The sequence below is a fragment of the Diadema antillarum genome, unplaced genomic scaffold, assembly GCF_040938485.1.
Source record: "Diadema antillarum isolate AM-2024a unplaced genomic scaffold, OU_Dant_1.0 seq00000854_RagTag, whole genome shotgun sequence".
NCBI classification, from domain to species: domain Eukaryota; kingdom Metazoa; phylum Echinodermata; class Echinoidea; order Diadematoida; family Diadematidae; genus Diadema; species Diadema antillarum.
In genome coordinates, this window is record NW_027271725.1 from 125,420 (window position 1) to 139,109 (window position 13,690).

Here is a 13,690-nt window from a genome sequence, read left to right on the forward strand (position 1 = left end):
GGTGCCACTTGTGGGTTTCTTCAGCTGACAAGCAAAGCAAAATAAAACAAAACAAAAAACAAGATCTTACGTGCAGTTCTTTTCTACCACTTCCAGGTGTCATCAGCAGGCAAAAAAAAAAGAGGAAAAAAAGCCATTTGGTACAAGTTCCAGTCGGCTCCGGCAATCAGCAATCGACATCGACTAACAAGCAAAACAATAAAAGCTTAACCACATTTTCTGGCACCACTTCTGGGGTAAAAAAAGTGGGGGCCAAGTGGTTAGACTCCATGTGTTCCTATGTATTATGCAAAAAAACAGTGGGGGAGCTGAGCCCTCCGGTTGCGCCAGCCCTGCTTCATACCACCAGTCCATTGAACAGTGCTTTCCCCGTGTTCACTTATATATGCGTAGATATTATTTTCAGTCTGTAATTCGTACAGTTTCCAGAGTTTTATTAAGACCAAACAAAGACAATCTCACATTGTCTTCAGATTGAAGATTGGTGGTAGGGAGATTTTACATTCCTTGAAGGTTAGGCCTTTTAGAGCAAGATACATTGTAGCATTAGACTAAAACACCACTGTATCAACCTGACCCAAATCAACTGTATTTTGTCTTTTGTTGATGTAGGTATTAGTAAAGAATTTAACCACATTTTTAATTTTGAGTGGTTGGTTTAGGGCCACTGCTCTTGTAATTATCAGATATTCTTCAGGATAAAATTTATCCTCAAGGCTGCTCTTTTTCTCATCTTAGGTTCTATGCACTTCTACACATGTTTGAACTTCGAGTACAGTGTACAAAGTTACATGTACTACAATGTACATGTATGTACTTGAATGTTATGCTCCACAGTACTCACCCTATAATTGAGAATTGCTTTTTTTTATTGCTGAATCAGCACCACAAACCAGTTTAGCAGGACATATTTTGGCTAAACACTTCCATTGTCCCTCATTGTCTCAAAATGATAACTACACTCTTTATAGAAACAATCATAGGGATTTCATTTCTCTCCCAGAATGGTTATTTACTAACCAATGCCAGATAGACTATGTCAATTACATGGCTAAACTTTTGCAGTTTGGCAGTGGGACATTTTGCTGCCGGTCATAACAAGCACTGTCTGCTTCTACTTAAATGCACTTCTACGTACCACCGCTTCAATACAAGGATGGCAAGTCACCTTCCCCACGTACAGTCCCTACTATCTCCTTCTGTACAATGTATCTGTACACATGTACATGTATGTATACATGCAGGGGCGGATCCAGGAATTCTGTAAGGGGGGGGGGGGGGGGGGGGGAGGGGCGCAACTAATATCCATGGTGCCACTTCCTGGTTTCATTTCATTCTTTTTTTTACGACAAATAAGGGGGGGGGGGCGTGCGCTGGTTGCGCCCCCTCTGGATCCCTCACTGTACATGTATGTACAGCTGTACAGTCAGTCCGCAGCGCGAGCGAAAACGCACGTATTTATTCAAGTCGTATGCACGGCTGAGCGGTGCTTGCATACGTAATGAGCAGATACATGGTCATGAATAAATCCGTGTAGAACGAGTATTTCTCGTCAGTTTTCGACACTTTTAGTATCGACTGAAAGAGAAAACATAAGGAAATATGCTCATGATCAAAATAAACGGAAAAGAAGAATATAGAATATCAAAATCCCTCTCGAAGTTCGGTATTGTATTCAGAAATATTCCTTCACGTTTGACGCCAAAAAACTAACCTGAAATCTTTCATGCCCCTCTAAAATATGTTGAAGACTATGTCCGCTAAAGTATATAGTATCACAATAAGGGCACGTTTTCCCATCATCATTTCAATACGGGTCAGGAACTAGCAAAATTCAGAGACATGTCTAGCGTCGAGTTTAAAAAGATTATCCTCGCATTCGCACCGGAATTCCGGGTCTGTGATTGGTCGAAATCTGTCGCAAGACGTGGCGTGTCGCATTGCGTAGTATCCATTGGCTGCTGACTCAATGCTGTGAGTTTTAAATGTTAGGTTCCAGATTGTGATCGCATTTTCACTCTCTATACAAAACTTGAACTTTACACAGGAACCAATGATGTGTATGTGAGTGTGCACTTACAATGACCCTGAACAATGAACCTGGCTGCCACCTGTCCCGAGCTCTGCTGCAAAGCACATGAATGCTTAATCAATTATTCATGTGGATGGCCCCGAGCACTGCTAGTCTGAATTCTTGACACAGGGTGAAATGCATGCACATGAAAGAAGTAAGCACATGTTTCCATGTGCTGGCACACACCACATTTCAGAATGAACAAAGACTAGCTGCGATAGTGGAATTCCTCATGAAACATTCCAATCCTGGCCATTGTCCACGACCATTGTCTGGGTATCAACAACACATTCCACGCGTGTTCATTCACTACACCACTTCCAGTAAGAAAACATAATTTGCCTTGTTTTCAACAGGAAAATTCACAACCTTAAAAATGGTGCCCCTCTTCGTTTTTTAATTGATCATACTCGCTCAAGTTTCACGATTGTGAAATCGAAGAAATTACGGAGATCTATTTTCAATACCAGTCAGGAACTAGCAAAAAATCAAACTATGATCTAAAAGCTTCTTGAACATTGGCAAAATAATCGTTTACTTTGATGCTAAAATGGACTACTATATTGACATCAAAAATAGGGAAATTAGGTATCAATTTAATAAGCATAATCAGCTCTATAACTTACCTAACCATCCTGGGTCAAACAATGCACTGCGAAAGCTATGAACGCTGTTGTTGCAACCTCTGCAAAAACTCTCGCAAAGTATCGCGAAATCTCGTCAGTCTCAAGGGCACAAACTGCGTAAACGTGATTCTGAATAAAATTGTCGTTCGTGCCTCATTATCGCACACGCTGCGGACTGACTGTGTATGTATTGTGTATATTTGTGGATGTGTTTGTGTAAAATGAAGAGATAGAAAGAGAAAGAAAGAAAGAAGGGATTATCAGAGAAAGAATATGAAAACTAATGCATTCAGGTTAGCAGTATTGATGTGTATTGTGAAGTCTGAGGATCATCGGTTTGTCCAGTGGTGCATTTGCCCAAACTATAAGGCTGCTACAGTGGCTATATTGTTTCTGGGTGTCGTAGCACAGTGTACTTGTCACCATAGATACCAATGGCTAAAATGACTGTGCATGGTTTAGTGCAATGTCTTTACACTGGGTTTCATTTGGGGTGATATACATGGACTTTACCAACCACCTCTTAAGGAGGAGCCCCACTTGAAAGGAGAAAAACTTGTCTCCCAACCCATCCTAATTCTGTGGAGGCCACTGTGTTCTATTTTGCCAAGTTAGTACCGGTATAGTATAGATTTACAACTTGCAGTGTTTGCACAATAAACAGTGGCCCATGGCCTCTATGATTAGAGATGACAAACATTTGCAAAGAGGAGAATTAGATTGTTGTCTTGATTTATTACTTTTAGCATTATGAAAGTCCCTTTTGCTTTTTAAATACACACTTTGCTGTGATGTATGTATGCAATTTATGACAAAGCCAGTATATATGTATGTAGCTGCCATTACTCAGAAATAGCCACAAAGTAACAACTCGCAGAAGGCCTCTATACATTGTAATTAGGTTTGAAGGCACTTCAAATATATTTCAGATACACATGCTGACACGAGTAAACTTGTATAGCATGGCATTTCAATGTTTCAAGATTTGTGAAGATGGTGTAATTTTTAAGTTATGACCCCCCCCCCCCCCCAACACACACACACATACACCAGCACAAAATGTCTCACAATGCATGCATAGTAATGGGTTATGGGGAGGGGGTAATTTGCAAGATGTAATAATTTTGTAATAATGTACCAAGGAGTGACATCTCATATGCTTAGCCTTTGTCTTAATATTAAGTTTTTATACCATACAAGCATAAATACAGCCATGTAATAATCAATCACAGATGGTCAACTCAGGCTGCCACTTCACACAGTTTATGCATTTCTCTTGAGGGAATTTTAGAGCTCGGTAAGATGAACAAGCATTGGTCTTTAGTCATTATGATGGGAGTTGACAGTACAAATAAAATTTTGAGGACCAAAAACAATGGTTGGGTGGTACAATGCCTATGTACACTGTACACTGAAAACTTGCCAAGCTTCAAGATTTTGATTTAATTTGATCATAACATGTGTATTGATTTTGATACTGAAATAGAGATATGGCAAAGATGAATGATATATTATGATACTGGTTGTTGACTGACAGCAGCTGCAAGATTTGTTTATTGTTTCACTGTCACAATTTTATATGATTACAACAGTAAGCAAATATATATAGTCTACAAACATGCTTCTTTATTTCTGTCTTGTTTTCTTTAATGAATTGTGTACCACTTACTAGGAGTGTAACGTATCAATTTTCACATAACATCCTATAGAGGAGAGAAAAAACTTTTTATTACACTGTATAATGACTGTATATTTTACAGAAATAGTAATAATACATAATACATAATACAGGGGTACTTACCAATTCCACATAGCTAACGTGCTCAAGGCGCAGTAGAAGTAACTTATGAAATACAAAAATCCTTACACAAACATGCACATGAAAATGAATGACACAATAATGATGAAAAAAAACAAAACAGGTAAGGTCCAGCATGTGCAAATGACCGATCCCCCCATGATTTCTTCGTTTTTGGAACAACAAGCAATCTACAATCGGATGACCTTAAACATCTGGGAGGATTATAAAATGTCAGCAAATTAACATTGTACTCTGGGGGAGATCCGTGCACAATCATAACCCGCATCTAGGCACCAAGTATTAATGAAAAGCAAGGAGATTACAAAACTGTCACCACAAATTCATGTCAAAGACAGTAATCATCAAATGATGGTCTGATAATATCCTGCTAAGCACAGGAGTCACTTCCTTGTGTGCGATTAAAAACTTGACACTCTAATAAAATATAATTGCAAATATGCTGGATATAGCCAAGCTGGGTTTAAAAATGGATCATGACCATCTCAAAGCCTCGGTGCCCACTCTAAAGGTGCCATCAGCTGGCCTCCAGATTGCAGTTGCATGAATGCCGTCAGCTTCAACTTAAACTCAAGCAGTGCTAGTGGTATAGGAGGCAAGTGAAACTGAAAGCAAAGAACTTAAAGGTCCAGTATACCTTTGGGAGCAATGATTTTAAAACAATTTCAAGATCTCACATTTGATGCATATGTGTAGGTCTGTTGTATCACAAAACATCCTACCATATAAAATTTTTGCAATAAAGCCTAAAATATAAGAAGATATCTGTATTTTTCTTAATAAACCATAACTGTAGACAGTGTGGTCTGGAAACATTTTTATTACAACTATTGTTTACATTTTGTGTATTTAACAATGCTTAACCCTATTTTAACTGGGCTATCTGAGACCAAGTTTTTACTGGGGGGGGGGGGGGGGGTCAATTTGACCCCCCCTTCAGATCTCAACCACCGATCGTGCGATCGCCGAAAAATTTTGCCTGAAGAAAGAGCTGGATGTCAACTATACGATTACATGGTCATACTAAAGAAAAATATTGGCTTTCTATTTTTAAATTAATTATGCAAATTTACGCATGAAATCATATTTTCACACAAAACTCCATTAAAATGACTGAAGGATCCGTAAATTTTTGTGTCAGAGTTCCTCAAGAGACAGTTTTTTTTTCTTGTAAAAAAATAGCAAAATCAAAATCAATTTCTTTTTATTCTTATTGTTTTTTTAATTTCTTATGTATTTTGTTGTTTTTTCGACCTTTTGTTTTCTATTGTTTTTTGCCAAAATTTGTTGCAGGCACTTTTTCAAGCTTATCTACATTAGAATTGATTAATTTCAATGGTTAAAAGTGGAAATAATCCAATTTATATCAATGTAACAAAAAAACACAATTTGCATTGGATTTGCACACGATATCATGAATTTGAGCCGTTTTTGGGTTGACATGCATATATGCAAAACATAACGTACCTTCAGAACAGTGTACCCGGACGTCGCAAATTTGGTCTCAAAATATGCGGGAGACTTAAACGAAAAAAGTCATGAAACAAAGCGGCAAAATCTTTGCGCGTTGCCGAATCGTGGCGCGAAATGTCAAGGGGGGGGGGTCAATTTGACCCCCCCCCCCCAAGCTGGAATAGGGTTAACGTCGATAATAAGGATTCAAATTTTTACAGTAGTTGTTTCTATCCCTATTTTAAAGTACTAATGTTCATCTGCAAATGGTAAATTATGCCTTAAAAGGACATGTTCACCTTCAAAAGAGAGTGGAGTCGAGTAAATTCAGAAAGATCAGACATGGACATTGTTAAAACTGCTGTTGTCAGACTATTCTAAATTCTTACAACTTCATTCTGTTATCAAATAGTGCCTAGAATTGCTCGTATTTCATGCAAATGTGTGCAGTGATCATCGACTGAAGGGTTGAAGAGCCAAGTTTTGCCTGTTTTTTCATCAGAATTTATCATTTTAACCCGAAAAGGGCAGCGGATGGAATCTGCTCCCATTTTTGTCCCCGCCGAACGAGTTCGAGCAGGGGACTATGAAACGGGCTCCGTACGTGTGTGTGTCCGTGTGTCCGTCCGTCCGTGTGTCCGTCCGTGTGTCCGTGTGTGCGTCCGTGTGTGATCAAAATCTTCAATTTGCTACTTCTCTGTCATTTATGAGCCAATTTTGATTCTGTTTGCTTTATATGATAGCACTACATGGGAGCTTTGAAACGTCTGCACAGAATTTCAGTCGTGACGTTTGACCTTGACCTTTGACCTATATTGTACATTTTGCTACAAAATGCTACTCCTTCGCCATTTCTAACCCGATTTCGATTCCGTTTGCTTTATGTGATGGCACTAGGTGAGGGCTTCAAAACTTCTACACAGAATTTTGACCTTTGACTTCTTTGACCTTTGACCTTGATTTCTGACCTGTATTGTACATTTTGCTACAAAATGCTACTCCTTCGCCATTTCTAACCCGATTTCGATTCCGTTTGCTTTATGTGATGGCACTAGGTGAGGGCTTCAAAACTTCTACACAGAATTTTGACCTTTGACTTCTTTGACCTTTGACCTTGATTTTTTGACCTATATTGTACATTTTGCTACAAAATGCTACTCCTTCGCCATTTCTAACCCGATTTCGATTCCGTTTGCTTTATGTGATGGCACTAGGTGAGGGCTTCAAAACTTCTACACAGAATTTTGACCTTTGACTTCTTTGACCTTTGACCTTGATTTTTGACCTGTATTGTACATTTTGCTACAAAATGCTACTCCTTCGCCATTTCTAACCCGATTTCGATTCCGTTTGCTTTATGTGATGGCACTAGGTGAGGGCTTCAAAACTTCTACACAGAATTTTGACCTTTGACTTCTTTGACCTTTGACCTTGATTTTTTGACCTATATTGTACATTTTGCTACAAAATGCTACTCCTTCGCCATTTCTAACCCGATTTCGATTCCGTTTGCTTTATGTGATGGCACTAGGTGAGGGCTTCAAAACTTCTACACAGAATTTTGACCTTTGACTTCTTTGACCTTTGACCTTGATTTTTGACCTATATTGTACATTTTGCTACGAAATGCTACTCCTTCGCCATTTTTAACCCGATTTCGATTCCGTTTGCTTTATATGATGGCACTAGTTGAGGGCTTCAAAACTTCTACACAGAATTTTGACCTTTGACTTCTTTGACCTTTGACCTTGATTTTTGACCTATATTGTACATTTTGCTACAGAATGCTACTCCTTCGCCATTTCTAACCCGATTTCGATTCCGTTTGCTTTATGTGATAGCACTAGGTGAGGGCTTCAAAACTTCTACACAGAATTTTGACCTTTGTCTTCTTTGACCTTTGACCTTGATTTTTTACCTATATTGTACATTGGCTACAAAATGCTACTCCTTCGCCATTTCTAACCCAATTTCGATTCCATTTGCTTTATGTGATGGCACTAGGTGAGGGCTTCAAAACTTCTACACAGAATTTTGACCTTTGACTTCTTTGACCTTTGACCTTGATTTTTTACCTATATTGCACATTTTGTTACAAAATGCTACTTCCGGCGGGGACATATGTTACGCACCGCGTAATTTCTACTTTTCCTTGTTTGCACCATAATTCTGCAATGCGAGAAGGCGTCTTCATGAGACTTCTTGACCTTTCTCCCCCGAAGTCTCGCTCAACTTTGAGAACAAACTGAATTTACAACATCCACACATACCGTTGCGAAGCCATACCGAATTTTGTAACTGTATGTCACGCCAAAACGGGCACAATTTTGTGATTTTGTGTACATTCCCTATGACAACAATGCTCTGTTCTGAAACTCGTGAAAACCTGTCTATTCTTATTATTTATCACTTTGATTGATTTCATACTAATTATGGTAGAAAAGTGGTCACTGACAATTTCCATTGAAAAAACAAAAATTGAAAACAAGGAAATAAGTAATAAAATCCAAAATCAGTAAATATAGAAGAGTTGAAATGACTTACGATGTACAATTGTTACACAAACCAAAAAGGTAGACTCTCAATTCTTTTAAGTGTTTCACAGGCTAAAATAAGATCTTAAGGGCTTAATTTGCATAAATAATTAAAATTAGAAATTGATAATTTCAAACAAAAAAATTAAGTCACAATCTTGTAGATTATGATGTGGGTGTCCAGCATGCCAAATTTTGTCATGATCGCACTGCTGATAGCTTAGATCTCGTGGGGGAGGGGGGTGGAATGTGGATTTAGCATAGGCAAAGAAGTCCAGCCTGATTAAGGTTAAGGTAAATATTTCTCCCTTGCAGACTACTCACAACCCTTGAAGGTGGGTCTAATTGTAAGTTTGTTGAGTTCAGAGCCTATGTGAGTTAAAGTCTAGTGTTATTGTGATTATTGGCTTGTTGATAAAATTTGGTTTTCTCCAACCACATTTGTTGCCATGTTCAAACCATTTCATGGGGTTGCACATGTGATGCAACTCTTTATACAAAAATTACATCCAGTGCATGAAAATATTTAAAGTGATGAATTATTCTTCTTACATAGGGTGTATAGTCTAAGTAGATGTTGAAAATCATTTGATGTAACACACACATTTTATGTAGGCACTGTAATTTTGAAACCATTTTAGTTAGTCTTTAAATTTCAAGCAATCATGATATCAGCAATGAACTGGCGGTGACTGAAGATACATCTTCCTCCGTGTAAGGGTGTGTACGTCAACATTCTCATAAGTCAAAATTTTCTCACTTCCTGCATATGTCGACTTGTGCAAGGTCTACTGTATTTAATTTCTGAGTGCCAAGGAAACATAAACTCCGATGACACTGAGAGACTGAGGAAAGACAGTCAGCTAAACATGAATTTCCCATCTGTTATCTCATGCTAACTCTTATCTGTACTCAAGGGAAAGTCTAGGTTATTTGCATAATTCTTGGAAACAAATCAAACTTGTTGAATATTCAATGTATTCAACTTCTCTGAAACTTCTCCAAACTTCTCTCTTATACATTGAACTCTTAAATTTGGCTCATGATCTATTGCAATAAATAACTGCACACATTCATGTAAATGATACCACACATCATCTGCTCTACAACAATGTACGTATAATAAGCTAATTGGACTGACATGTTAAAAAAATGTAACTTGCAGAAAACTTGGTTACTCAAAGTATTGAACTGGTACTCCTGCTAAGTACATAAACACATCATTACGCATGCCATTTTCCCTGTAAACTACACATTAATATGGGGTTAAGTAGGTCTGCACAATAACCCATTTAGACAGGTCAGACAAGTAGGTACCCAGTTTTTCCACTTTTTACTTGTCCATTTCTAACAAAGTTACTGGTCAGGGACCGTCGGACCAGTGCCAGTGTGCAGCATTGAGATACGACAATACCTTCTTAAAAGGCATTTCTTGTTTAGTATCCAACTACATAATCTCATTACTTGGTGGTTCCCTAGTATAACATGACCTTATTGTCAAAAAGGGCGGTTGAAAATAGAACATCTTGGTATTCAGATTTCCAATTTAGGCAGCAATGTTTAAATTGATATAAATTCCCACAGCCTAACCCTGAGTTGACTGTGTTTCCTTTTTGAGGCATTCATGAGCAATGTTCTAATAATGGTGTTCACAGTTCAACGCACACCGACAAACAGTATGTAAGACTAGTGGTTAGTACCACAGAGAGCTGACACTTTGTTTGACATTGTCAGAATTTTCTCTCCTCTTTGCTGTTGTTTGGGCCGCTTCTCCCTTCTTGGCCAGTTTCCGCCTCTCTGCCGACTTCTGCTTCTTCTGCATGTTGCGCTTGACCTTTGCCCTCACCATAGATGGGTCGATTGTGGAGGTGGTTGAGGTGTGTGAGCTTACGCTGTCACTGTTCCGACAGCGGATGTTCCGAGAGTGCGAGTTTACATGAGACATACTTGCCTCACTCCTGTGCGGTCGGTAGTTCCTATTGAATGCAGCAATGTCCTGGAGGTCATCTTCCATCTCACCATCACTGTCATCCACATCACTGTCTACATCACCTGTCAATCTGCCATCTCCTGCTGGATGACCCTCTTCAGTCCCAGACGTGGATTTCCTTGTGGTACCTGCAGCAGAATCTGCCCCACTTTCGGCATCTCCACTTTCTGCAAGTAGCAGAGCACAGTCCTGGGAAGTTTTGGTGCATTCCAATCTCTCCTCCATGTTTTCTGCCTCCTGCTTCCCTGTCTTTAAGTCTTCCTCCTGATCATCTTCTTGTTGATCACTTTTACTGTCATGTGCGGATCATCTACGGGGACCTCCGGGTAGTCAAAATAATTGTTCTTTGCAAGTCGCACGCAAGGCTTGCCCGGAAAGGTGTGACACGGCCTTTAAACGCTTTTACGACAAACTTGTTTTTGCTATAGCACGCATTTCCAATAGACACCTACCTGAGTATACTCAGGACTAGTCTTCAACGGGTTTAAGGACCTAACCTCCCTAAAAATACTTTTTCAAACCTTGGGGTTAGAACGTTATGAAGGGGTGTATATCTCCAACAACAAAAGCGGCCTTCTATTTCATGCTAGTTAAGTCATGGTACTGCAACTTTTAAAACATAGGCGCAGACTTTCGTACTATATTTTCTGTGATAGTCACTTTTGCAACATCACCAAGAGCACAGCCAGGCCAACATTCATACACACAAATGTATGTACACTCACTCTTATCCCTTGTTCACAATAGGGCCCACATGTTACAGAAAGTCCTGTGCCGCAGGACTTTCCCCTATAAAACCATGTCGTGGATGCTTTAGCCACCGTGTAATGGCAGGTGGCTACTCTAGACAGGTGGCTCCGAAGGCAGGTTTGATTGTGACATATTCCAATACCTCGTACATGGTCATGTTTTTGCAGTTGCTGATATTTGACAAACCCAAAGGCCCGAATTCATGAAGGTCACAGTACAATGAAAACCGTGGACAATTATTTGTACGGAGCGCCAAGTGTCGCATGGCCTATTTCGTTATGAAATCAGTCATTTTGTTGACGAAATGATAATTTTGTTAACGAAATGGACATTTCATCAACGAAATGGTCATTTCGTCGACGAAATGACTGATTTCGTAATGAAATAGGCCATGCGACACTTGGCGCTCGATACAAATTGTCCATGGTTTCCATTGTACCACCTTCATGAATTCGGGCCTATGAGTATCCGAGTTTACGGTATGCGTAGCATGCCACTTTTTCAATGTATTTATATACCTCATTCCATTGAGTGCCAAGTTCATACACCAAATTCAGAGGAGTGCCTCATTCATAGAACACATTGAGATGTATAGATTGCTCTGTATATAGTTTATCCCATGCTGCCGCAAGCAGTAGTTATGCTAATGTTTTGTTCATGCTGTTGATTGTACATGTAGCATGCATGTTTGGAATACACGATGCATGAGAACAACCCTATTGTTTACATGTTTCTCTCACTTACTTTAGATAGACTGAGGGAAGAATTCTAGTGCTACAATTGTATTCTTTTGAATTGGTGTCAATCATTACTGATACTTATAAAAAAGAAATGAATCTTCGTAGCATACATGTAGACATGTATAATGTAGCTTGGTTTAAATAATTATGTATTTACAATCATGTATGTTTACTTGATGTATGTTGACTGCATGTTTGTGTTTCTATGACACAAATAAGGACTTACCATTATTTTTTTTTCATCTATGTACCTTAAATTTTGGTCTTTCATGAAGTACTTCTATCTTATGGCTGGATGTTATAGTACATTGCAAACAGTATTTCATGTTCCCTCAGACACTACAACGTACCGCTGTCTTTGCTGCGCAGAGCTCAGCCTCTGAGATTGAGGTTAAAATCCTGACTTGAACTTTTTTTATGGGGTTTTTTTTTTTTTGGCTAAAATGTGCCACTTTAAAAGAAATCCATCCGTTGGTGGAATAATTTATTATTTCATTTCTGGGTTCATATTCATCTGACTTTGATAAAGTGTCTCTGAAAATATTGCTTTGAATTTGTATTCTAAAGAAGAGTAATGAGATTCAAATACATGCCATGGCTTTTTATGTTTGCATACCGAGTATAATATCATAAACTGTGTTATGTGTAGTTCAGTGATTAAGACTTTTTAAATGGCTCTTTAACTTCTTTCTTATGTCTTGAACAGGTGTTGGTTTCCATGTTGGAGGCTCCAGTGGAATCAATTCTCTGATGATCCAGCTACACTATGGAGATCACTTTCAAGACGGTAATGCAGTACTACATGTATAAACCTCTCAGTTACACAAGACGGATCTATAATTGATATGACAAAGTATGGTAGGGGTCCTGAATGGTGATCAGTCTTGAGGCATTAAACTCGTGTATATGCTGAGATGGCAGTCCTCAAAGCTATCATGCTCCACTTATTTCCTGGTTTGTCACAGCCAGCTAGATGCCCCATCTAGCTCATACTTACTGTCATTGTGAAACCTCCCAGTATTTTTTTTTCTCTTCTCATCTGCTTAAATTTTGATTTCGTGACCAACATCCCAAGTAATCAATGCTCTAGATTTTTTTGGCTAGATTGTACTACCAGCGATGCCTTTTCTATTTGGCATTGATTAATACATGTAGAGCATGCATGCTCTCTGTCCTCATATAGCAATTATTATATAAAACTTAATAATTCTTTGCCTAGCATTCTAAACGGATGGCAGTATTATCCTCAATTTCTTTGCCACCAGTATGTGCTAACATACAATAAGCACAGGACCAGACATTTAAATTAAAAAAACAGGAGAAATGATGAACCTTCGTGCTATCAGCAGCCGCATTGATTCTCTTGCATTTGTTGAGCACAGAATTCAGAGAGCCACAGCTGTCTATATGTGTGTGAAGTGCTCAATGTATTTGCCTGGTGTCAGCCAAATAGTTGGAGGGAGTGTCACACACAGCTGTATTTTTTTTATACCTCCGCCACGAAGTGTCGCCGGAGGCTTTATGTTTTCGGGTTGTCTGTCCGTCCTTCCGTCCGTCCGTAATCAATTTTTGTGGACAGCGTAACTAAAAAAGTGTTTGAGGTATCCTAATGAAACTTGGCATGTATATGTATGAGTGGGCGAAGTTGTGCCTATCAACTTTTGAGTGCACATGCTTAAGTTCAAAGGTCAAAAGTTCAAGGTCA

At 38.9% G+C, this 13,690-nt stretch overlaps 1 protein-coding gene across 1 annotated transcript in view; it reads left to right on the top strand.

Annotated features, from left to right (window-relative positions):
* The first annotated feature begins 11,322 nt into the window (after positions 1-11,322).
* LOC139740450 (peptidyl-glycine alpha-amidating monooxygenase-like) overlaps positions 11,323-13,690 on the top strand; it is a 131,678-nt gene continuing 129,310 nt past the window's right edge. Inside the window, exons 1-2 of the mRNA XM_071651048.1 lie at positions 11,323-11,362; positions 12,692-12,772. Of these exons, the coding sequence (XP_071507149.1) occupies positions 11,323-11,362; positions 12,692-12,772 (121 nt within the window). The remainder of the gene's footprint in view (positions 11,363-12,691; positions 12,773-13,690) is intronic.